Source organism: Dendrobates tinctorius, unplaced genomic scaffold (genome assembly GCF_039654945.1).
Source record: "Dendrobates tinctorius isolate UK_male_01 unplaced genomic scaffold, ASM3965494v1 ptg000080l, whole genome shotgun sequence".
Lineage (NCBI taxonomy): Eukaryota > Metazoa > Chordata > Amphibia > Anura > Dendrobatidae > Dendrobates > Dendrobates tinctorius.
The window spans coordinates 557954-584746 of NW_027361748.1; the positions used below are offsets into that span (position 1 = coordinate 557954).

Sequence of the window (26793 nt, forward strand, 5' to 3'; positions counted from 1 at the left end):
AAGGTGTGCCTGCCTGGGCCTCCACCCTGTCCTTGTCTCCTGTCCAGCCCTAAGCGGAACCCACCACCCTCCACCCAGTGAGGAGACCAAACACCAGACCCCACAAATAAGTATGGACAGGGATAAAGGGAACGCACCACACCGCGTACACACAGGGGAATACAATAATGTGCAAGGGCAACCAAAAAATACAACACAGGGAGGCAAAATGGCAACAACGGAATATACTACACCAGAAACCGTATGCTCCTTAGACCACCACTCCAGACCGGTATCGCTAGCACAAGGCAAGAGCTATAGTCGGCGACGCCCATAGTCACGCAGGACAATTTAAAGACAGAGGGCGTGGCTAAGCCCTCAGCCAGAATGACAACCTGGTTAACCCAATCCAAGCTGGATCAGAAGACCAACCAGCGCCGCTGAGAACCAAGTGGTGGGATGGGGTATTACCGCTGTCTGCCGGACACCCTGGTGCGAACAGTGTCCAACATGACAGTACCCTGCCTTCTACGAGGGACCCCAGGAACCTCACAATGTCGAGGACCCGGCGATGAAACCCTGTAATCAGTCGGTCCGCATGTATGTCCGAAGCCGGCACCCAAGTGCTCTCCTCAGGACCATAGCCACGCCAGTGGACCAGGTACTGTAGAGTGCGACGCACTACCCGAGAGTCAACCACCTTGGACACCTCAAACTCCAACGTGCCATCCACCAAGACGGGAGGTGGTGGCACGGGAGAAACCTCAACAGCACCCACGACTTTCTTAAGTAACGCCTTGTGAAACACATTATGTATCTTGTATACGGCAGGTAACTCCAAACGAAATGCCACAGGGTTGATAATTGCGGAGATCCTAAACGGACCAATGAACCTGGGACCCAACTTAAGCGATGGTATTTTGAGTTTGATGTTCCTTGTAGACAGTCACACCCAATCACCCACACACAGGTCCGGACCTGGCACACGTCTACCGTCAGCCACACGTTTGTACCTAGAACCTACATTCAGCAAGCGCTGCTTTACTCTCCTCCAAACGGATGACAATTGTGCTCCCAACTGGTCCTCCTCAGGGACGCCCGCAGAGCACCCATGGCGCAAGGTACAGAATTGGGGATGTTGACCATAGACACAAAAGAAAGGAGATTCCCCAGATGATTCCTGACAATGATTGTTTATCGCGAATTCAGCCAGAGGAAGAAACGCCGACCACTCTTCCTGATTGTCAAACACAAAACAGCGTAAGTATTGCTCCAGGTTTTGGTTCATACGCTCAGTCTGCCCATTCGACTGAGGATGGAAAGCCGATGAATGAGACAATTTATTCCCTAGGCGCGAACAAAAAGCTCTCCAAAATTTTGCCACAAATTGTGTACCTCTATCAGATACAATGTCAGACGGGACACCATGAAGTCTGACCACCTCGCGAATAAATACCTGAGCAAGGGTCTTCGCATTGGGCAAAGATGGCAAAGCAACGAAATGCGACATTTTAGAGAACCGATCAACTATTACCAGAATGACCGTGTTCCCAGCCGAGGAGGGCAAATCCGTAAGGAAATCCATGGAAATCTCAGTCCATGGCTTACTGGGCACAAGGAGAGGATGCAACATGCCAGCAGGACGGGAGCGTGGTGTCTTGGCCCGTGCGCACGTGGTACAGGCTGACACATATGAGGCCACGTCCTGCCGGATTTTGGGCCACCAAAAGTGCCCTTAACCCCTGGGTGGCCCGCCAGGACACTATCGTGATGTTCCCCTAACACCTTTAAGCGTAGGTGTAGTGGCACAAACGATTTATTAGGAGGCAGATCCGGCGGTACCTCCTCCTCAGCCTCCGCAATCTCTGCCTCAACTTCTGTCGTGAGAGCCGAGACCACAACTCCCTTTTGGAGGATAGGCACCGGATCCTCACGTGGCTCTCCACCCGGAAAATATCTGGACAAGGCGTCCGCCTTAGTATTCTTAGAACCTGGTCGGTATGTCACAAAAAAATTGAACCGGGTGAAGAATAACGCCCAGCGAGCCTGTCTGGGGGACAGGCGTTTAGCAGACTCTAAATAAAGCAGATTTTTATGGTCTGTGGTAACAGTAATCTGATGGACAGCCCCCTCCAAGAAGTGTCGGCATTCCTCAAATGCCAACTTGATGGCCAACAATTCCCTGTTACCAATATCGTAACTACACTCGGCCGGCGACAGCTTCTTGGAGAAGTAGGCACACGGATGCAATTCGCCCAAGGATGGACCCTGAGACAGTACAGCCCCCACTCCCACCTCAGATGCATCCACCTCCACGGTAAATGGTAGGGAGACATCAGGCTGAACCAGGATGGGAGCTGAAGCAAAACTGTTTTTGAGGAATTCAAACGCGCGAACCGCCGCCTCGAAGCAGTCAGAAAAATTGGTACCTTTTTTAGTCATGTCGGTGAGCGGTTTAGCAATCATAGAAAAATTCTTAATAAATTTCCTATAATAGTTGGAAAAGCCCAGGAATCGCTGAAGCGCCTTGAGATTATCAGGCCGATCCCACTGCAGCACCGCTTGCACTTTAGCGGTGTCCATTTTAAACCCTGAGGCGGAAATTACATAACCCAAAAAAGGTAATTCTTGGACGACAAATACACATTTCTCAAGCTTGGCATAGAGCTTGTTCTCCCTGAGCAACTGCAACACCTGCCTAACATGCTCTATGTGTGCATCACGGTCGCGTGAGTAAATAAGACTGTCATCAAGGTATATAATAACAAATTTCCCCAAGAGATGAGAAAAGACATCATTTATGAAATGTTGAAATACTGCTGGCGCGCTCGTCAACCCAAATGGCATCACCAAATTCTCAAAATGACCCTCAGGGGTATTAAATGCCGTCTTCCATTCATCCCCTTGACGGACTCTTATGAGATTGTACGCCCCCCTGAGGTCAGGCTTGGAAAACCATTTGGCACCAGACACCTGGTTGAACAAATCGGGTATCAGTGGCATCGGGTAGGGGTCACGAACCGTAATCTGGTTGAGTTCCCTGAAATCCAGACACGGGCGTAATCCGCCATCTTTCTTCTTGACAAAGGAGAACCCCGCCGCCAATGGAGATGATGAAGGCCTGATGTGCCCTTTGCTTAGACGTTCTGCAATGTATTCTTTGAGAGCTTGCCTCTCAGGACCTGAGATATTAAACATCCTGGCTTTCGGTAACTTAGCTCCCGGTTTTAACCTAATAGCACAGTCATAGGGTCGGTGCGGTGGCAGCTCTGAACAACCTCTTTCAGAAAATACATCAGCAAAGTCCAGCAGTGGTTCCGGGATGCTGGGAGTCACAGCGGAGATACACGTGGCCAGACAACTCTTCTGGCAATATCTGCTCCACTGGATTATATCCTGGGTTTTCCAATCAATCACCGGATTGTGCGTAGACAACCATGGAAACCTCAGAACTACCTGAGCAGGTAAGTTACTGAGCACCTTACATGTTACCCGCTCAGAGTGTAGGACCCCAATGTGGAGTTTTACATCAGCCACAAACTCTTTAGTCTCCCCTTGTGAGAGAGGGGAGGCATTGATGGTAACCACCCGGATAGGATTAGGCAGCTTCTCCACCTTCAATCGCGCTGTCCGCGCGAATCTCTCATCAATGAGATTAGCGGCTGAACCACTATCACAAATACAGTAATCAACAGCTCTTGGCCCCCGATAACTACCTTGGCAGGGAGCATACACTGGGAGACCACCACGGAGGATATGCAAAGGCTCAGACTAGACTCCTCCAAACCCTCTGAGCCTAGCAGTTTTCCACCGGCACGTCTTCCTTAGGTACCAGGGGGCAAGCATTAATAAAATGTCCTTTTTTGCCACAAAAAAAACAGACCCCTTGCTTTCTGGGTAGGAGACATTTATGCTTGTTATTATGTGTATGTGATATACCAGCGATCTGCATAGGTTCCACGGATTCACCTGAGGCGACCTCACCAGAGACTGCCCCCCCACAGGCAATGTCTCCTGCGACCTCTGACGAAAACGGCAATCAATGCGTACTACAAGCACCATAGCAGCCTCCAGAGAGGCGGGAGTCTCATACATTAGCAGAGCTTGTTTTACTCTTCCAGAAACCCCATGCAAAAATTGACTCCTTAGTGCAGGGTCATTCCATTGAGTGTCCACAGCCCAGCGACGAAATTCAGTACAGTAATCCTCCGCCAGTCACTCACCCTGGAGTATAGAGCGTATGTTAGACTCTGCTAACGCCAGTCTGTCAGGATCGTCATAGATTAAACCAAGAGCAGAAAAAAAAAAGTCTATGGACTCAAATGCAGGTGAATCAGAAGGTAGTGAAAACGCCCATGCTTGTGGGTCACCACCCAGCAAGGAAACTACCAAGCCCACACGCTGAGCCTCATTTCCTGAGGAGAGTGGACGCATGCGAAAATACAATTTGCAGGATTCACGAAATACAACGAACTTACAGCGATCACCAGAAAATCGTTCAGGGAGAGGTAACTTGGGTTCAGCTGCCCTGACTGCCGCCTCAGTTTGCACAGCAGGGACTGACAGGCCTTGTTGCTGGAGCACCCCCCTCAGTTCAGTGACCTGTATGGACAGAGCCTCCAGCTGCTTGGTTATGGAGACTATAGGATCCATGGTAGCTAATTCTTGGGCCGACTATAATGTCATGGGAAGCCTAGGTAACTATAGGCTAAAACCCCGGGGCCCCTGCGGTGTCCCTCAGACTAGGGGAAACCCTGTCTGTCCCTCAACCCAGGGTTTACACTGAAGGTGTGCCTGCCTGGGCCTCCACCCTGTCCTTGTCTCCTGTCCAGCCCTAAGCTGAACCCACCACCCTCCACCCAGTGAGGAGACCAAACACCAGACCCCACAAATAAGTATGGACAGGGATCACGGAAATGCACCACACCGCGTACACACAGGGGAATACAGTAATGTGCAAGGGCAACCAAAAAATACAACACAGGGAGGAAATAATGGCAACAACGGAATATACTACACCAGAGACCGTATGCTCCTTAGACCACCACTCCAGACCGGTATCGCTAGTACAAGGCAAGAGCTATAGTCGGCGACTCCCATAGTCACGCAGGACAATTTAAAGCCCTCAGCCAGAATGACAACCTGGTTAACCCAATCCAAGCCGGATCAGAAGACCAACCAGCGCTGCTGAGAACCAAGTGGTGGGATGGGGTATTACCGCTGTCTGCCGGACACCCTGGTGCGAACAGTGTCCAACATGACAGTACTTGTCTGGGTCTGAAGTATTAGTGCGGACCGACAACAATCCGCTGGCACATTTGGAAAATGCAAAGATGGGTAGCCAGAATGGCAAAGTCTCAGTATAAAATCGCTTACATAAGAGGGGCTGAGAATACCCATGCTGACGCCTTATCCAGCATGAAACATGCGAGACCTGGATGAAGTAGAGATGAATTGGAAGGTGAGGAAACCCCCAAGTTCGGGGACTCTGCCAGGACGGTGGAAGCTAAGCAGGAGCAAACGCAAGTATACCATCCTACCCGCACCCTCCGTTCTGCTGATGACCTGAGGTTAGCATCCTCAATAATCAGAACCTCCCACTCCCGTCTCCAAGACTTTACACGTGCTGCGCCAATTCTTTGGAATGGGCTTCCCAGGTCAATACGATTAGTCCCCAATCCCCACAATTTTAAGCGTGTCCTGAAAGCACATTTATTCAGACTGGCCTACCGCCTCAACACATTAACCTAATCTATCCCTGTGTGGCACAGACAAAAGTTTTACCATAACCAGGTTCCCCGCATCATGTACCCACATGCTTTATGCATCCATTAGCCCTCTGTGTCTGTACTGTCACACACTTAACATTATGGCTGGTCCATACAATCAGGGCAACTGTTACCACCCACCTTTCGTGTCTCCCTTCATTCCTCAGACTGTAAGCTTGCGAGCAGGGCCCTCACTCCTCTTGGTGTCTGTTATGATCTATGTGATTATTGTTATGCTGTAATGTCTATTGTCTGTACAAGTCCCCTCCGAAATGTAAATTATTATTATTATTAGAAGAAAGAAACACTCCTCTGTTCAGAGACTCTACGGATTCTTCTTCGGCAATGGGAACGTCTCCAAATGAAAAATGGGTTGTTATACTGGAAAGTCCAATTACAAAAGGAGTTAGGAGTCACCCGGCAGGTGGTAATTCCGGAGACTCTGCTACCCGAGGTGGCCACCAAAGCACATGAGAAGGGAGCACCTTTTGGTCTGGAGAAGACCTTTCAGTGGTTGTTTATCATCCTAGACTAGAGGCTGTAGTGGAAGAGGCTTGTAGGCTCTGCAGAACTTGGGAGTTGACAAAACCACCAGAAGAGAGCGCTCCCATCCAAACTATCATGACATCTGCCCCTCTGGAACTATTAGGCTGCGTGCACACGCTGCGGATTGATCTGCGGATTTTTCCGCGCGGATTTGGTGAAATCCACAGGTTTTGCCCTGTGGTTTCACACCTGATAATGATAAGGTGTGAAACCGCTGCGGATTCCGCACAAACAATTGACATTCTGCGGATTGTAAACCGCTGCAAAACCACGCGGAAAAATCTGCAGCACCTGCACAATGGTTTTTGTTTTGCATAGGCTAACATGGTACTGTCCACCGCTGCGGAAACCGCACCGTGTGCACATAGTCTTAGTGATAGACTCTCTGACCATCAGGCCAGCTCATCAGGGGTACGAGCACTGTCTAGTAATGGTGGACCACGTCATGACCAGACTGCGGAATCCGCCGCACCTGCCATCTGTAGAAATTTCATCCAGATCTACGGGTGTCCGAAGTGTATCCATCCAGGGGGCCTGCTTCCTAGGGAAAGTGATGGAACAACTACACCGGATTTACCGAATTGAAAAATCTCGCACCGCGCCACCCTCGGGGTGAACGGTTCAACCGGACATTAATTCAAATGCTGAGGACTCTGGAAGAAGCCCGGAAGGTCCGGTGGCCTGAGCACGTGGCAGAACTGGTGGGTGTGCAATAATCGGGTACACCGGACCACCGGATATACCCCATACACCCTACTGTTTGGTCATGCAGGGAAAGGGATCACTGAGCTGGACCCAGAGGAGGACTACCCACGGTGACCGACTGGGTCCGAGAACATCGACACCGCCTACAGACTTTCCATCGCCTGGTGCAGACCAGATTTCAGCAGTTGGAGCATGCAGAACGAACTCCGCTTCGAGGGACAGATCTCCAAATTGGCGACCGCCCTCGGGACAAACTGGGGAACCGGTGGGAAAAAGATTTGTGTCAGATAAGACGGCGAATCCACTCTGAAGGCCCTGTATACGAAATTCAGCCCGAGGGAGAGGAGAATCCCACTATTCGAGGGGTCACCGGAATATGCTTCGGCCTCGTCAGTCAAGAGATCCTGTCCAACGGGAAGAAGCCCCCGACGCTCCTGAAATGTTGCCCCCAGCTGTCGGGGAATGTGGAGGAGAAGAAGAAGACTTAGAGCAGCCACCGGAAGATGTACAGGAAGGACGAGAACCCGCGGTCCCCGAAGAGACTGCTCCAGGAGAAGAGGAAGCGCTGTCCCCGCTCCTGAACTTCCCATCATTTGGTTTCCCAACCAATAATTAAACTGTCCTACAAAAAAACTTAGGAAACTATAAAAGCTAGAGAGTTCTTTCTATAACATAACGAGACACTAAAGACGGCCCGCGACTACCCAGCCCGTGGTGTCCACGAGACAGACTCAGGGCACAATTCTCCTCTCGCAAAGTCGTCCTCAAGTCGCCTACATTTACCTCTAGCCGTCAATTATCCACTGTAATGGGAGGATAAGCCGCGTGCACTGTATAAATACCTCCAGTTATTGACATGGTCTGATTAAGAATGATATAGTCTTGTATACAGGATACTCTCGTTATGCTGCCACCTAGTGGTGCAAAAAATACATTGTCCTTCGAAAAATTCCTGAGTGTCCAGCTTCAGTTACGTATCATCCTCCTGTACGGATTGTAGAGCGCGCCGGGCAGTGCGCAACTGCATAGAAAATCAATAAAGTGCATAACGCAGAAATAGTTTGTGGGAAAGTGCACAGATGGTGCAGAAACGCTCGTTATGCCTAGTGTCAGGGAGTCTGCACCGACGTCCCACGGGGTGACGCGGAGGACCCCGTGCCGGAGGAAGCCCGTCACCCGCGATTCCTGCTTCCTCCCTTACCCCCCCGTTCATTCTTGTTCATTAGAATCTTTTAGTCTAAACGTTATCTTTGCTTCCAAGGCTTTCATTGGGGTGTACTTATTTTTGCAGCATTATCTTGAATGATTTTTTTTTTTAGGAAATTTTTGGTGAAAAATAACAAATCTTGTTTGCCCTCAGCAGCCGACATTGGTGGAGTATTGTGTAGTGCGGTGCCCTATAGGAAACCAAAGGAATATGCTGGGGTGTACTCATTTATTGTGAGCACTGCAACTGTGCAGATGCAGCTCTGGCTGTGAACAGAGTGTAATGTGGGATACTAGATGCAGCTCTGGCTGTGACCGGAGTGTAATGTGGGATATAAGATGCAGCTCTGGCTGTGACCGGAGTGTAATGTGGGATATTAGATGCAGCTCTGTATGTGACCACAGTGTAATGTGGGATATTAGGTGCAGCTCTGGCTGTGACTGGAGTGTAATGTGGGATATTAGATGGAGCTCTGGCTGTGACTGGAGTGTAATGTGGGATACTAGATGCAGCTCTGGCTGTGAGTGGACTGTAATGTGGGATATTAGATGCAGCTCTGGCTGTGACCGGAGTGTAATATGGGATATTGGATGCAGCTCTGTATGTGAGTGGAGTGTAATGTGGGATATTGGATGCAGATCTGGCTGTGAGTGGAGTGTAATGTGGGATATTAGATGCAGCTCTGGCTGTGACTAGAGTGTAATGTGGGGTATTAGATGCAGCTCTGGCAATGACCAGAGTGTAATGTGGGGTATTAGATGCAGCTCTGGCTCTGACCGGAGTGTAATGTGGGATATTAGATGCAGCTCTGGCTGTGAGTGGAGTGTAATGTGGGATATTAGATGCAGCTCTGGCTGTGACTGGAGTGTAATGTGGGATATTAGATGCAGCTCTGGCTGTGACTGGAGTGTAATGTGGGATATTAGCTGCAGCTCTGGCTCTGACCGGAGTGTAATGTGGGATATTAGATGCAGCTCTGGCTGTGAGTGGAGTGTAATATGGGATATTAGATGCAGCTCTGGCGGTGACCGGAGTGTAATGTGGGATATTAGATGCAGCTCTGACTGTGACCGGAGTGTAATGTGGCATATTAGATGCAACTCTGGCTGTGAGTGGAGTGTAATGTGGGATATTAGATGCAGCTCTGGCTGTGACTGGAGTGTGTGGGATATTAGATGCAGCTCTGGCTGTGACCGGAGTGTAATGTGGCATATTAGATGCAGCTCTGGCTGTGACCAGAGTGTAATGTGGGATATTAGATGCAGCTCTGGCTGTGACTGCAGTGTAATGTGGGATATTAGATGCAGCTCTGGCTGTGACCGGAGTGTAGTGTGGGATATTAGATGCAGCTCTGGCTGTGACTGCAGTGTAATGTGGGATATTAGATGCAGCTCTGGCTGTGACCGGAGTGTAATGTGGGATATTAGATGCAGCTCTGGCTGTGACCAGAGTGTAATGTGAGATATTAGATGCAGCTCTGGCTGTGAGTGGAGTGTAATGTGGGATATTAGATGCAGCTCTGGCTGTGACTGGAGTGTAATGTGGGATATTAGATGCAGCTCTGGCTGTGACCGGAGTGTAATGTGGGATATTAGATGCAGCTCTGGCTGTGACCGGAGTGTAATGTGGGATATTAGATGCAGCTCTGGCTGTGACTGGAGTGTAACGTTCCTGTTTGTCTTTCTAGGAGCCTGTCCGGTCTCAGTGTCCCTGACGCTTGGAGGTCTCCGAATTTCCTTCCCCATAGTTTGGGCCCCACACTGACCGCCAGGGGCCACAAGGTTCGGCTTCAGGTGCACAATGCGCCCAGGAGCGAGGAGCTGCACAATGTGTTTGGCAGCATCACTGGCCGCCTTGAGCCTGGTGAGTAGCCCGTCTCTTCCCGCCCGCTCGCCTGCGCCCCCACTAACCCTCTGTGTCCCCAGAGCACTACATCGTGGTCGGAGCCCAGCGCGATTCCTGGGGCCCCGGAGCAGCAAGGTCTGGCGTGGGCACAGCCATCTTACTGGAGCTGGCCCGCACTATGGCCATGATGGTGCACAATGGTGAGTGAGGCCGGGTGTGGGGCATAGCAGAGCCGACAGTGTGGCAGCGGTGACGCCGCGGTGTCTGTGTGTTCCAGGGTTCCAGCCTCGCCGCACCATCTTGTTTGTCAGCTGGGACGGAGGAGACTTCGGCAGCATTGGAGCCACAGAGTGGTTGGAGGTATGATGTGGGTGCGATGGCCGCCCCCCTCTGGTGGTGCCCCCCACACTGACCGTGCTGCTGTGTTTCAGGGGTACCTCAGCATGCTGCACCTGAAGGTGGCTGCCTACGTAAGCCTGGACACCCCAGTATTAGGTAAGACACACCAGAGGCTCCCAGAGAGACAACGTCCCGTCTGCACTCAGCGCATCTCTGCTATCAAATGGCAGCAAAAGGGTTTCCATTCCCTGACAGATAGCAGAGATGGAGTCACAGCCACACAGCTCACACTGACCGCTTATTCTGACCTCTGTAGGTGATGAAAACTTTATCGCCAAAACGAGTCCTCTGTTCACAAGCCTGATAGAGAACATAATAAAGCAGGTATGCAGCTCCTCTCCACGGGTCTTGTGCTCCTCTCCTCTCCATGGGTCCCGCGCCCCTCTCCTCTCCATGGGTCCCGCGCCCCTCTCCTCTCCATGGGTCCCGTCCCGCGCCCCTCTCCTCTCCATGGGTCCCGCGCCCCTCTCCTTTCCATGGGTCCCGCGCCCCTCTCCTCTCCATGAGTCCCACGCCCCTCTCCTCTCCATGGGTCCCGCGCCCCTCTCCTCTCCATGGGTCCCGCACCCCTCTCCTCTCCATGGGTCCCACGCCCCTCTCCTCTCATGGGTCCCGCGCCCCTCTCCTCTCCATGGGTCCCACGCCCCTCTCCTCTCCATGGGTCCCACGCCCCTCTCCTCTCCATGGGTCCCACGCCCCTCTCCTCTCCATGGGTCCCGTGCCCCTCTCCTCTCCATGGGTCCCGCGCCCCTCTCCTCTCCATGGGTCCCGCGCCCCTCTCCTCTCCATGGGTCCCGCGCCCCTCTCCTTTCCATGGGTCCCGCGCCCCTCTCCTCTCCATGGGTCCCGCGCCCCCTCTCCTCTCCATGGGTCCCACGCCCCTCTCCTCTCCATTGGTCCCACGCCCCTCTCCTCTCCATGGGTCCCGCGCCCCTCTCCTCTCCATGGGTCCCGCGCCCTTCTCCTCTCCATGGGTCCCGCGCCCCTCTCCTCTCCATGGGTCCCACGCCCCTCTCCTCTCCATGGGTCCAGTGCCCCTCTCCTCTCCATGGGTCCTGCGCCCCTCTCCTCTCCATAGGTCCCGCGCCCCTCTCCTCTCCATGGGTCCCGCGCCCCTCTCCTCTCCATGGGTCCTGCGCCCCTCTCCTCTCCATGGGTCCCGCGCCTCTCTCCTCTCCATGGGTCCCGAGCCCCTCTCTTCTCCATGGGTCCCGCGCCCCTCTCCTCTCCATGGGTCCCGCGCCCCTCTCCTCTCCATGGGTCCCGCACCTCTCTCCTCTCCATGGGTCCCGAGCCCCTCTCCTCTCCATGGGTCCCGCGCCCCTCTCCTCTCCATGGGTCCCACGCCCCTCTCCTCTCTGTGGTGCTTGCAGGTACGCAGGATGCAGTGACGAGTCGCGAAACAATTTGGTGCTTTCTATAGTAACGTTTATAAGACTAGAGGGAACTTTCCTCAGTCACGGCCTGATCACCGAAAGGGGTAACACGGGTTGCCCTCACAGGGGCTCTATACAAGCAAACACAAACGGGTAGAACACAACTACTTCTGGCAGTAGCTGGTCACTATAGGGCCGCGGTATGGCCGACTACGGGTCCTTAATTGTAAAGTCAACTTAGCCGTCCAGACGTCCCTCGCCGTTCGGGATGGTGGTCTTTCGGCGTAGTAGTCGCTGGGCCCAGTTGCTGAGACGTTGACGAAGTCTTCGCGCGCTCCGGCGCGCTGATGACACTGGAGCCCCACAGGCCCCGGCGGAGTCCTTGGACGGATGGGCCGCAGCCCCTGGACTGGGGCAAGCGGCGGTGATGCGGGGTGGCGGGTGATAGGCCACCTATGCAACTAGCAGCTGCGACGGGGACTCCGCGGTGAGCAAAGGCCCGGCCCTTGCCGCGGACTGGAGCGGGACAGTGGTGGCCGCCGACGGCACTGGACTTGCCGCGGCCCCGGGTGAGAGCAGTGCGGCTGCGGGTGGTGGGAGACAGGCTGCAGCTGCGAGCTGGGGCGAGGCGGCCGCGGGCAGGTCGCAGTCACGGGCTAAGGTGAGGCGGCAAAGGTCGCGAGCTGAGGTAAGGCGTCAGCGGCCGCAGGCTGGAGCGGGGCAGCAGGTCTCGGACGGTCGTCCCGGCACCGTCCCTCTGATGTCCTCCGTGAGTGTCTCCCCTGGCACTGGTAAGTTGCTCTGGCTCTCAGTCGCTCCCACGGTCTCCTGCTGCTTCTGTCCCGGTCTGCTGACTCATCGTCCCGGGAATTCCCCGCCTCCTTTATACTGGTCCCTCCCCCAGCCCATCTGTCTGTCACAACGGTCCGTCCCCGAACTCTGTAGTTTCCCCCGGATCCTAGATGACGGCTCCCTTGATTCCGGCCTGGACACTCGACGGGGGCCGTTCCTCCCACACTCCCCCGCCCTGTATGCTCGCCAGTCCTCGGGTGAGGGTTTTCGTAGACTCGGGTTAGTCTTTGGAGACGACAGTTCTTGTTGCCATACGAACTGGTCCTGTTTATAGCGTTCAGGGGGCTTGCCAGCGGTTGCGCAAACTTGGTGAAATGATCCACCATAACGAGGCAATGTTCATACCCCTGATAGGCCGGACCCATGGTCAGATAGTCCACCGTGAGGAGCTCGAGGGGAGGTGATGTTACAATTGTCTGCACCGGGGCTCGTTGAGCGGGAGGCTTAGCGAGCTCGCTCGGGCAGCAGGTTCGGCAAACTTCTTCCACAGCAGCGTGCAAGCGTGGATGGTACACTATCTGCTGCAACCATTACAAAGTCTTTTGAGCACCAAAGTGGACCCCCTTTTCGTGGGCTTCCCGAGCCAGTTGGCTGAGATGGGTTCCGGGCACGATCACCTGCCATACTGTCGCAGACGTTGTTCGTGACACGGCTCTCCGATATAAAAGTCCCTTTTTGATGACTAGTTTCTCCCACTGGTGCAACATCAGCAACATATCCTGGGTCAAAGTCTGTCTCTGTGAGCCAGTGGGCAATTTGCCGGTGGCCACCCATCGGCGCAGGAGTCCAACCTCTCCATCCTCTTGTTGCTGCTGAATCCACTTGTTGCGTGGCTGTTCCAGCATTACTCCTAAGGGTTATGGATAGGCCACTTCTTGCACGTTAGCAGTAAGTGCAGCGGTGGTGAGGGAGAACGGCGTCTCTTCTCCCTCTAATTCGTCATCTCGATTCCTCCCTGGGGTGGTGTGTCGGATTCTGGAGAGTGCGTCAGCGTGCACGTTTTCAGCTCCCCGTTTGTAGATGATCTTGTAGTTGAACTTGGCCATCCGAGTCACCCACCGCTGCTCTAGGGCTCTCAGTTTGGCATTCTCCAAATGGGCTAATGGGTTTTTATCAGTCCGCACCACCACCTCGGAGCCCGCCAGGTACTCTGTGAACCGCTCCGTCATTGCCCACACTACCACGAGGAGCTCGAGCTTAAAGGAGCTGTAATTGTCTGGGTTTCGTTCGGAGTCATGCAGCGACCGGCTACCATAGGTGATCACTTTCTCTTGGCCGTCCTGCACCTGTGACAACACAGCTTCTAGCCCCTGGAGGCTCCCGTCGGTATGCAGGATGAACGGTAGCGAGAAATCCGCATATGCCAATACCGGGGCGTCATAGAGTGCTGCTTTGAGATCTTGAAATGCATCCTCTTGTGGTTGTTGCCACTGGACCTTCCATCCATTCGCCCTGGCTGAAGCCCCCTTCAGCAGGTCCTGCAGGGCTCGAGCTCGGCGTGCAAAATTCTTCACGAACCGACGGTAGTAGCCGGCCAACCCCAGGAAGGCCTGCATGTCTTTCACCGGCTCGGGGGTAGGCCACCCCTGGATAGCAGCAGCCTTTTCCAGGGATGGTCTGACACCCTCCGCCAAGACGGTATGCCCCAGATATTCGATCTGGGTGCAGAACAGGTGGCATTTCTGGGGCTTTACCTTCAACCCGTACTTCTGCAGCCGGCCGAGCACCTGCCCCAACCACAGCATGTGGTCCTCGAACGTGGCGGAATAGATAATGATATCGTCCAGGTATATTAACGTGGCTTCAAAGTTGAGGTCTCCTAGACACCGCTCCATCAGCCGCTGGAAGGTTCCTGGGACGTTGGCCAGCCCAAACGGCATCCGATTAAACTCGAACAGTCCCATGGGAAGGATAAATGCCGTCTTGGCTCTGTCTTCCTCCGACATCGGCACCTGCCAGTACCCACTGGCCAGGTCTAGAATCTAAAAGTATGTCGCGTTCCCCAAGGTGGACAGAGACTCTTCTATGCGGGGCAGTGGATACGAATCCTTGATGGTGCAGGCGTTCAACTTTCGATAATCCACACAAAAACGCAGAGTGCCATCTTTTTTACGAATCAGAACAATGGGGGTCGCCCAGGGGCTCTGGCTTTCTCGTATGACCCCCTTTCGAAGCATTTGGGCTAATAGAGTTTTCACTTCCTGGTATAGCTGCGGTGGTATTTGCCGATATCACTCCCGGATGGGGACCGCCCCTGCCGTGGGGATCCCATGCGTGATGGCCGTGGTACATCCAAAGTCATCCTCATGACTGGCGAATACACTGTAATATTGTCCAAGAAGTGCCTCTACCTGGAGAAGTTGGGCTGGCGCTAGGCCGGAAAGGTTGGCCCGCATTCTCTCCAAGATGGCTTGACCTTTCTCCTGGGTCGAGGATACGGCAATCTGTTGGGTTCGTACCGTTACTGCCCAAGGATCTTCAGGCTGCACCCTCAACTGGACCGCGGGGTCCGGCAGCATCTCCTCCAAAGGCCTCACTAGTTTGGCCATTTCGGCCTGCGGCTTCAGGGCGATATCTTGGTCTTCCAGGTTGACACAACGCACCAGGACGGTCCGCTCCAGCACCGTGGCCAGGGAGCAGGCTACCAGTATGCCAGGGTGCAGGCGCTCTGAGTAGCAGAGTTCCACCTGCACCTCCACGCCCTCCAGTGGCATCGGGGCGCGGATTGACAGGGCCACCACCGTCTGCCCTGGAGGAAGCACGAGCGGGGGAGCTGCCGGCGCGACGACTTTGCCCAGCGCCTCACCCTCCTGGCACTCATAGAATCATAGAATCGTAGAGTTGGAAGGGACCTCCTGGGCCATCTGGTCCAGCCCCCTGCTCAAAGCAGGATTCGCTAAATCATCCCAGTCAGATGTCTGTCCAGCCTCTGTTTGAAGACTTCCATTGACGGAGAACTCACCACTTCTCGTGGCAGCTTGTTCCACTCATTGATCACTCTAACTGTCAAAAAGTTTTTTCTAATATCTAATCTGTGTCTCCTCCCATTCAGTTTCATCCCATTGCTTCTAGTCTTTCCTTGTGCAAATGAGAATAAAGTTGATCCTTCTACAATGTGACAGCCCTTAAGATATTTGTAGACAGCTATTAAGTCTCCGCTCAGTCTTCTCTTTTGCAAGCTAAACATTCCCAAATCCTGCAACCTTTCCTCATAAGACAGGGTTTGCAGACCGGTCACCATTCTGGTCGCTCTTTTCTGAACTTGCTCCAGTTTGTTGATGTCTTTTTTAAAATGTGGTGCCCAAAACTGGACACAATATTCCAGATGAGGTCTGACCAAAGAGGTGTAGAGGGAAATAATGACTTCACGTGATCTAGACTGTATGCTTCTGTTAATACATCCTAGAATTGCATTTGCCTTTTTTGCTGCTGCATCACACTGTTGACTCATATTCAGTCTGTGATCTATTAGTATACCCAAGTCTTTTTCACATGTGCTGTTGCTTAGCCCTATTCCTCCATTCTGTATATGCTTTTTTCATTTTTATTGCCCAGATGTAGTACTTTGCATTTCTCCCTGTTAAAAACCATTCTGTTAGTTGCTGCCCACTGCTCCAGTTTATTTATATCTTTTTGAATCCTCTCTCTCTCTTCTCTAGTATTAGCTATCCCTCCTAGCTTTGTGTCATCAGCAAATTTAATCAGTTTACCCTCAATTCCTTCATCTAAATCATTGATAAAGATGTTGAACAATACAGGGCCCAGGACAGAGCCCTGTGGTACCCCACTTGAGACATTCTTCCAACTGGATGTGCAGCCATTTACGATCACTCTTTGGGTCCGATCACTAAGCCAGTTATGAATCCACCTAACAGTTGCCTTGTCCATTCCATACTTAGTCATTTTTTCAATAAGGATTGTTTGAGATACTTTGTCAAATGCTTTGCTGAAGTCAAGATATACTATATCTACAGCATTTCCTTGATCCACCCAATCAGTGATTCCGTCATAGAAGGAAATTAAGTTAGTCTGACATGACTTATTAGTTACAAACCCATGCTGACTCTGTTTAATCACTTCATTCTTATCCAGGTACTGACATACATGTTGTTTAATAATTTGTTCAAAGATCTTTCCTGGTATAGAAGTCAGACTCACCGGCCTATAGTTGCCTGGGTCCACCTTCTTCCACTTTTTGAAGATAGGAATAACATTTGCTCTTCTCCAGTCTTCTGGGACTTCTCCTGTTCTCCAAGAATTTTCATAGATTATGTAGAGGGGTTCAAAAATTTCTTCTGCTATCTCCTTCAGTACTCTGGGGTGTAATTCATCTGGACCTGGAGACTTGAATTCATTTAGGTTAGCTAAGTGTTTCCTCACTATCTTTCTGTTTATAGATATCCTGGATTCTTCTATTCCCTTAATAGGACAGTGAAGAACAGTTGATGTTACATTTCCTTTCTGAGAGAAAACAGATGCAAAATAGGAATTTAAAAGTTCAGCCTTCTCAACATCCTGTCTTACCATTTCATCATTTTCATCCTGTAAAAATCCTATAGCATCTTTGACTTTTCTTTTACTTTTGACATATCCCCAAAATCCTTTATTATTGCTTTTGACATCTCTTGCAAGCCTCAATTCATTGTCAGCTTTAGATAATCTGATTTGTGCCCTGCAGGTTCTGCAGACAGCATTATATTCTTCTTTAGATATGCCTCCCTCTTTCCATTTTATAAACATTTTTTTCTTACTTTTTAGCATGTGCTTAAGTTCTGTGTTCATCCATCCTGGTTTCCTTAAATGCTTCCTATTCTTCCCTCTTTTCGGAATTGTTAACAATTGTGCTTTGAAAATTTCATTTTTCAAGATTTCCCATCCTTCCTGGATATTTTTGTCTTTAAGGATATCCAGCCATTGGATCCCTCCAATTCTCTTTCTGAATCCCTTAAAATCTGCCTTTCTGAAATCTAACCTTGACGTCTGAGTCTTCACAGGTCTTCCTCCCCTAGTTATCCAAAATTCTAAATAGCATGGTCGCTACCTCCTAGGGTTCCAGCCACTTTTACCTCCTCAACCATTTCCTCCCTGTTTATAAGGATTAGATCCAAGGTAGCAGTTCCCCTTGTTTTCTCCCCTACCTTTTGGAAGATAAAGTTGTCAGCAAGAGAGGATAAGAATTTCCTTGACCTGTTAGTTTTGCCTGAGAGAGATTCCCAACAAATGTCTGGATAGTTGAAATCTCCCATGACAACTATGTCATATTTTTTGGAGAACTTGGCCATTTGATGCATAAAGAGTTCATCCATATCTTCAGCTTGCACAGGCGGCCTGTACTAAATGCCTACAATGGTGTCCTTTCCACTGTTCTGTCCTTGTATTCTTACCCAAACAGTTTCCACAGAACTCCCAGTCTCTGAAGCTTGGATCTCTGTGCAGATATACGCGTTTCTAACATACAATGCGACACCTCCTCGTTTATCAAGTCTGTTTCTTGCAAATAAGTTGTATCCTTCTAGTCTTGTATTCCAATCATGTGTATCGTCCAAACAAGTTTCAGTGATTCCAATGACATCATATTTCTTTTCCTGTGTTAGTAGTTCCAATTCTCCTTGTTTGTTGCCCATGCTTTGTGCATTAGTATAGAAACATTTTAGTATGTGATTGGTTTCTCTTTCTCCAATATTTTTATTAATTAGATTCTTTTATCTTTGTTCTTCCTTTCCACTTCTAATAGCAGAGTTCTCAATAGCATTTGTCAGGTGTATGGCTTTTTCTGGTCTTTTGCTTCCCTTCCCATGTTGTTCTAGTTTAAAGCTCTCCTTACAAGTGTAGCAAGGCGACTTCCAAATACATGTTTTCCAGTCTTCGTAAGGTGCACCCCATCTCCAGCAAGTAGTCCATCGTATAAGTAATTCACTCCGTGATCCAGAAATCCAAATCGTTGCTGACGGCACCATCGACATAGCCAGTTGTTCACCTGCAGAATCCTATTCCACCTCCTTGTTCCATGGCCATCCACTGGGAGGATGGAAGAGAAGACCACCTGCGCTCCCAGTTCTTTCACTTTCTTGCCTAAGTCTTCAAAGTCTCTGCAGATGGTTTCCAGGTCATTTCTTGCGGTGTCATTTGTCCCCACATGTAGTAGCAGGAATGGGTATTCATCTGTAAGTCTGAAGAGTCCTGATATCCTGTCAGACACATCTTTAATTTTTGCACCTGGAAGACAGCACATATCTCTTGAAGTTATATCCGGTCTGCAGATAGCGGCCTCTGGAGCATTCGCGCCTCCCGCACCAACCGCTGGAAGACCTGCCCTTGGGCCGTGCGAGAACCCCAGTGGCTCAGAGTCTCTTGTGTGGGCTCATTGAGGAGGAGGTTGCCGAACTCTCGTAGTATGCTCATACCCAGGGTAACCTTATGTTTTTCTGCTTGTGTCTCCCTGGGTCAAGACCACTCCCCGGTGGCCGAGTGATTTGCCGCTTATCGAAACCTGCATCCAGGCTACTCCGACGACAGGAATTGGTAGCTGGTTGGCAGCTACCAACTTTATCACGGTCCCCCACTGAGGTCTCACTGCCTCGGGAAAATGCTGCTGAAAGTAAGTCTCTGGCATGGTTGTTACTTGCAATCCCGAATCTACTAGGCATCGTACGGCACGGCCTTCAATCTCTGCCCATACCACTGGGCACCGCGCGGCCAGGCCTTCATGACTCCTTCCACCCTGCGTGGTGGTCTCCGGCTCCGGGCGGCGCCTCCACGGCTCAGGTTTTTCTGCTCTTCTTGACCAGTGGGGCAGGTTCCCCCTGGAACGCGGGCACTCTTGGGCGGAGTGAGCCAATTCTCCACAATTGTAACAGGAGAATGGTCGCGGGGACCGACTTGGGCGAGGGCCACGATGGTTCATGCCTCCTTCACCCTGCCCTGGCTGACTCCTTGTGGCCGCTTTCTTGGCCTCGGCCAGTTTACCTTTAATACTCTGTATCTCTTGCTTCACCTCTTGTATCCAGTGGGGTTCGCTCAGGGCGCTTACGGATGCTTCGATACTCCGAGCCATCCCCACAAGGACCGTCACCTCTTGCTCCTGTTCCCGAACCCGTGCCTCCTTCCCTATTTCGGAAAAGGTCAGATGTGGGTCTACTCGCACCCGCTCTCACAAAGCCTGTCTTGTCAAGGTGTCTCGTAACCCGGTCACTAACAGGTCACGTAATGTTACGTCCACGGTCCCCACACCGACTCCACCCTTCCTTTCAATGGCTAAAAACAGTTCCTGCAAAACATTCATATACTGGGTCACTGTTTCCCCCTCTTTCTGCATGCGTCTAAACATCTGGGTTCTCAGTTCCCCCACATCGGTCGGGTCCCCATGGGCCTCTTCTAAGATCTGTAGCGCCCTGCCGTAGGTGTTTCGCTGCCCCCGGGGCCTCAACATTACGGTATCCCGGGCTTCCCTGTCCAACGCCATCAGGGCCACCTCTGCCTCTAGGTCAGGGGCAAGCGGATGCATCCTAAATAACCCACGCATAAGCTCCGTCCAATTCCACAGCATAGTATTGCTGCCGGAGAACCTGGGTAGATTGCTTAGCATAGCCCCCAAAGAAATACTGGGCCAGGGGCCCTCGTTGTCCGCGCTCGGAGACTGCATCCTGCCGACTACGCCAAATGTGGTGCTTGCAGGTACGCAGGATGCAGTGACGAGTCGTGAGACAATTTGGTGCTTTCTATAGTAACGTTTATAAGACTAGAGGGAACTTTCCTCAGTCACGGCCTGATCAACAAAAGGGGTAACACGGGTTGCCCTTGCAGGGGCTCTATACAAGCAAACACAAACGGGTAGAACACGACTACTTCCGGCAGTAGCTGGTCACTATAGGGCCGCGGTATGGCCGACTACGAGTCCTTAATTATATAGTCAACTTAGCCGTCCAGACGTCCCTCTCTGTTCGGGATGGTGGTCTTTCGGCGTAGTAGTCGCTGGGCCCAGTTGCTGAGGCGTTGATGAAATCTTCGCGCGCTCCGGCGCGCTGATGACACTGGAGCCCCACAGGCCCCGGCGGAGTCCTTGGACGGATGAGCCGCAGCCCCTGGACTGGGGCAAGCGGCTGCGATGCGGGGTGGCGGGTGATAGGCCACCTATGCAACTAGCAGCTGCGATGGGGACTCCGCGGTGAGCAAAGGCCCGGCCCTTGCCGCAGACCGGAGCGGGACAGTGGTGGCTGCCGATGGCACTGGACTTGCCGCGGCCCCGGGTGAGAGCAGGGCGGCTGCGGGTGGCGGGAGACAGGCTGCAGCCGCGAGCTGGGGCGAGGCGGTAGCGACCGCGAGCTGAGGTAAGGCTGCAGCGGCCGCAGGCTGGAGCGGGGCAGCAGGTCTCGGATGGTCGTCCCGGCGCCGTCCCTCTGATGTCCTCTGTGAGTGTCTCCCCAGGCACTGGTAAGTCGCTCTGGCTCTCAGTCGCTCGCACGGTCTCCTCCTGCTTCTGTCCCGGTCTGCTGGGAAATCCCCGCCTCCTTTATACTGGTCCCTCCCCCAGCCCATCTGTCTGTCACAACGGTCCATCCCCAAACTCTGTCCCCCGGGGACAGTTTCCCCCGGAACCTTGGTTCCGGCCCGGACACTCGACGGGGGCCGTTCCTCCCACACCTCCACGGGTCCCGTGCCCCTCTCCTCTCCACGGGTCCCGCGCCTCTCTCCTCTCCACGGGTCCTGCGCTCCTCTCCTCTCGACAGGTCCCTCGCTCCTCTCCTCTCCACGGGTCCCGCACTCGTCTCCTCTTCACGGGTCCCGCGCTCCTCTCCACGGGTCCCGCGCTCCTCTCCATGGGTCCCACACTCCTCTCCTCTCCACAGGTCCCGTGCTCCTCTCCACGATTCCCGCGCCCCTCTCCACGGGTCCCGCACTCCTCTCCTCGGGTCCCGCGCTCCTCTCCTCTCCACGGGTCCCGCACTCCTCTTTTCTCCACGGGTCCCGCTGTCCTCTCCTCTACACAGGTCCTGTGCTCCGCTCCACTCCCCTCCACGGGTCCCGCGCTCCTCTCCTCTCCCCTCCACGGGTCCCGCGCTCCGCTTCTCTCCCCTCCACGGGTCCCGCACTCCGCTCCTCTCCCCTCCACGGATCCAGTGCTCCGCTCCTCTCCCCTCCATGGATCCCACGCTCCGCTCCTCTCCCCTCCATGAGTCCCGTGCTCTGTGCCTCTCCTTTCCATAGGTTCTGTGCCTCACTACTCTCCTCTCCACGGCTCCTCTCCTCTCCATGGATGAAATATTTTCTAGTTGGCGCGTCTTCTTGTGTCCTCTACTAGAAAAAACAGCTCCTCTCCTCTCTGTGTCCCTCTTCTCTCTTTTAGGTGGAATATCCTCGTCAGAGTAAACAATCCATATACGAACGTGTGAGGATGAAAAGTGGTAACTGGAAATCTGAAGTGTAAGTACACCAGTACCGCAGGGTTCCGCAGGGTTCTCCTGCCAACCACAGGTTAGATGAATGTCCTCAGGCTCAGGGTTGACCTGTCTTTTGGCCGACACCGTGACATCTTGTACATATGGCCACCAGACTGTGAACCACACTGCGGAATTCTGTGGCCACAACCATCCTAAGGCTGTGTGCACATGGTTCGGATTCTGCTGTGCATCCGCAGCAGATTTGGCCCTGCAGATCCGCAGCAGAACTACAGGTGATGTACAGTACCATTCTAGCCTATGGAAAATTGAAACCGCTGTGCAGACGGTGCAGATTTTTCCGCGCGGTTTTGCCTGCGGTTTCAAGTCCACAGAAAGAATTGACATGTCACTTCTTTTCTGCGGATTCCGCTGCGGTTTGCCATCTCCTCCATTGTAGAGGTGATAAACCGCAGGGCAAAACCGCAGGTAAACGGATTTACCTGCGGGTTGTGCAAAATCTGCACGGAAAAATCCACGGGTGAATCCGCACCGTGTGCACATAGCCTAAAACTTGTGGATTTCACATAGGAGTTGATGTCAGTTTGTTTTTATGACTTGAAAGAAATGAGAAGCTACAAGTGGCCTGATGGCTACTATGAGGGGCCTGATGGCTAGTAAGCGTGGTCTCATGGCTACGATCCCACCGCTGCCACCAATTTGTCAAGAAACACAACTCTGCCGCCTCCAATCGTCAGGACAATTATGCAACTGACTGACATGTGATGGACGAGGCCGCCGCTGCTTCTACCACTAGGCCGAATATTGGGGCGCGAACAGTGAGGGTATGGTGTATACATCATGGATAATATGTGTACGTCTGTACGGTCGCTGCCTGCTCAGCAATATAAAAAAGAAAACTCGCTGCCATCACCAATCGTCTACATGGCTGATTGGACACCTGTTACAGGCAGCGTATGGCTTCAGGGTGCGGTTCACAGAGCAAGAGGAGCAGAGCCAGTACATTTTATATATTTAATCCGAAAAGTAGCCAGTGTTTATAAAACATACACAAGATGATACAAAATGAACAAAACAATACAACATAAAATATAAAGGATAAACAGAAGAAATGCACGGAAATGCCTCCGAGCTTAGTGGAGGGAAGCTTTCCATAGGGCATGGACAGAACCACAGCGCACGGTGTCTCCCAGGACTGACACTGATCATAGTTCAGCATCTGCTTCTATTAGCATACCTTACTCCTACATACAGTGGGGGGAAAAGCATTTAGTCAGCCACCAATTGTGCAAGTTCTCCCACTTATAAATATGAGAGCGGCCTGTAATTGACATCATAGGTAGACCACAACTATGGAGTCACAATGAGAAAACAAATCCAAAAAATCACCTTGTCTGATTTGGTAAGATTTATTTTTCCAATTATTATTATTATTTATTATTCTAGCGCCATTTATTCCATGGCACTTTACATGTGTGGAGGGGTATACATAATACATACAAGTACAGTAATCTTACACAATACAAGTCACGACTGGTCCAGGAGAAGAGAGGACCCTGCCCGCAAGGGCTCACAATCTACAAGGGATGGGTGAGGAACCTGCCCACCAGGGCTCACAATCTACAAGGGATGGGTGAGGACCCTGCCCGCGAGGGCTCACAATCTACAAGGGATGGGTGAGGACCCTGCCCGCGAGGGCTCACAATCTACAAGGGATGGGTGAGGACCCTGCCCGCGAGGGCTCACAATCTACAAGGGATGGGTGAGGACCCTGCCAACCAGGGCTCACAATCTACAAGGGATGGGTGAGGAACCTGCCAACCAGGGCTCACAATCTACAAGGGATGGGTGAGGACCCTGCCCGCGAGAGCTCACAATCTACAAGGGATGGGTGAGGACCCTGCCCGCAAGGGCTCACAATCTACAAGGGATGGGTGAGGAACCTGCCAACCAGGGCTCACAATCTACAAGGGATGGGTGAGGACCCTGCCCGCGAGGGCTCACAATCTACAAGGGATGGGTGAGGACCCTGCCCGCGAGGGCTCACAATCTACAAGGGATGGGTGAGGATACAGTAGACGAGGATAGAGCTGGTCGTGCAGCAGTTTGGTGGATCGGTGGTTACTGCTGGTTGTAGGCTTGTCGGATGAGGTCGGTCTTCAGGTTCTTTTTGAAGGTTTCCATGGTAGGCGAGAGTCTGATATGTTGTGGTAGAGAGTTCCATAGTAGGGGGGATGCGCGGGAGAAGTCTTGTATGCGACTGTAGGAAGAGGAGATAAGAGGGAAGGAGAGATCTTGTGAGGATCGAAGGATGCGTGCAGGTAAGTATCGGGAGACGAGGTCACAGATGTATGGAAGACTCAGGTTGTGGATGGCTTTGTATGTCATGGTTAGGGTTTTGAACTGGAGTCTTTGGGTAATGGGGAGCCAGTGCAGGGATTGACAGAGGAGAGAGGCTGGGAAATAGCGGGGGGGACAGGTGGATTAGTCGGGCAGCAGAGTTTAGAATAGATTGGAGGGATGCGAGAGTGTTAGAGGGGAGGCCACAGAGCAGGAGGTTGCAGTAGCCAAGGCGGGAGATGATGAGGGCATGGACTAGGGTTTTTGCAGATTCTTGGTTGAGGAATGTACGGATCCGTGAAATATTTTTGAGTTGAAGTCAGCACGAAGTGGAAAGGGCTCGGATGTGTGGTTTATAGCAGAGATCAGTGTCAAGGATAACCCCGAAGCAGCGAGCTTGTGGGACTGGAGAGAGTGGGCAGCCATTTACTTTAAGGGATAGGTCTGGTGGCGGGGTCGCGTGAGATGGGGAAAGATGATTAATTCTGTTTTGTCCATATTAAGTTTTAGAAATCTAGCGGACAAGGATGAAATAGCAGACAGACATTGTGGGATTCTGTTTAGTAGGGAGGTGATATCTGGTCCAGAGATGTAGATCTGTCATCAGCATAGAAGTGATTCTGAAAGCCATGAGATTCTATGAGCTGTCCCAGGCCAAAGGTGTAAATGGAGCAGGGGCCCTAGGACTGAACCTTGCAGGACTCCGACAGACAGGGGGCGAGGTGGGGAGGTTGTGTGCGAGTGGGAGACGCTGAATGTCCGGTCTGTTAGGTATGACGCGATCCAAGATAGGGCCAAGTTTGTGATACCAAGAGATGAGAGGGTCTGTAGTAATAGGGAATGGGCCACTGTGTCAAAGGCAGAGGGCAGGTCCAGGAGGAGGAGGACAGAGTAGTGTCGCTTGGCCTTGGCGGCTAGTAGGTCATTGGTGACCTTAGTTAGGGCAGTTTCAGTGGAGTGGCTTGGCCAGAAGCCAGATTGTAATCGGTCAAGGAGGGAGCAAGGAGAGAGGTGGGAGGACAGTTCAAGATGGACGTGTTGTTCCAGTAGTTTTGAGGCATAGGGGAGAAGTGATATGGGGCAATGGCTAGATACAGAGGATGGGTCAAGAGAGGGCTTTTTGAGGATAGGTGTGATTGAGGCATGTTTGAAACATGAGGGGAAAACACCAGTTGTTAGTGATAGGTTGAAGAGATGGGTTAGGGTTGGGATGAAGACTGTGGTGAGGTTTGGGATGAAGTGGGATGGGATCGGGTCAAGTGCACAGGTGGTGAGATGTGATCTTGAGAGTAGAGTGGAGAGTCGATCTTTTGTAATGGTGGAGAAGTTGGTTTTGGAGGAGGAGGGCTGGGTAGTTGGGGGGAAGGGTTCTGGGGGTTGTCGACCAAAACTGTCTCTGATGTTGTCAATCTTCTGCTTGAAAAATGAAGCAAAGTCTTCAGCTGAGATGATTGGAGAGGGAGGAGTTGCTGGGCGGCGGAGGAGAGAATTGAAGGTGTTGAATAACTGTTTAGGGTTGTGAGACAGTGAGGATATAAGAGATGAGAAGTAGGTTTGTTTTGCTGCAGTGTGTGTGGCCTTGAAAGTAGTGAGGGACTGTTTGAATGTGATGAAGTCCTCATTGGAATGGGATCTTTTCCATCTCTGCCTAACAACCCTGGAAGCCCGCCTCAGTTCTTTGGTCAGACTGGTGTGCCAGGGTTGTCTGTTGATTTTGCGAGATTTGGTATGTGTGAGAGGGGTAACTGATTCCAAAGCTGCAGCTATTGTGGTGGTATATAGAGCGGCAGCGGCATCTGCATTGTGTAGGAAACTTATGTCTGTAAGAGGGAGGAGGGATTCAGACAGTTAGTGTAGCTTGAGGTGTTGAAGATTTCTGCGAGGGTGTGCAAGTTTGTGGGGTGGGGATTGTGGAACTGGAGTGGAGAGAGAAGAGAATGTAAGTAGGTTGTGGTCAGAAAGAGGAAGAGGTGAGTTAGAGAGGCTAGATAGGGAGCAGAGGAGGGTGAAGATGAGGTCCTGTGTGTGGCCATCTTTGTGAGTGCCTGCAGAAGACCATTCAGTGAGGCTAAAGGAGGGAGTGAGAGATAGAAGCTTAGTGACACCTGAGAGGGAAGTGTCAATGGGGATGTTGAAGTCGCCCATGATGATAGTGGGGATGTCAGCAGAGAGGAAATGTAGCCAGGTGGTGAAGTGGTCAAAGAAGGTGGTGGGCTGGCCCTGGAAGGCGGTTTCTGACAGCCAGTCGGAGGTTGACGGGGGAGTAGATGGGCACAGAGTGCACCTCAAACAAAGGGAGGGTAACAGAGGGTGGCAGTGCGATTGGGGTGAAGGAGCAGTTATCTGACAGGAGAAAACCAACTCTGTTGCAGACAGAGCCA

At 52.0% G+C, this 26793-nt stretch overlaps 1 protein-coding gene across 4 annotated transcripts in view; it reads left to right on the forward strand.

Annotated features, from left to right (window-relative positions):
• The window catches only part of TFR2 (transferrin receptor 2), a 147351-nt gene that overhangs the window by 115612 nt on the left and 4946 nt on the right, over positions 1-26793 (forward strand). For all 4 annotated transcript variants that reach the window (XM_073583692.1, XM_073583693.1, XM_073583695.1 and 1 more), the window contains exons 10-15: positions 9893-10068; positions 10131-10250; positions 10328-10410; positions 10482-10545; positions 10706-10773; positions 22021-22097. In XM_073583692.1, the coding sequence (XP_073439793.1) occupies positions 9893-10068; positions 10131-10250; positions 10328-10410; positions 10482-10545; positions 10706-10773; positions 22021-22097 (588 nt within the window). The remainder of the gene's footprint in view (positions 1-9892; positions 10069-10130; positions 10251-10327; positions 10411-10481; positions 10546-10705; positions 10774-22020; positions 22098-26793) is intronic.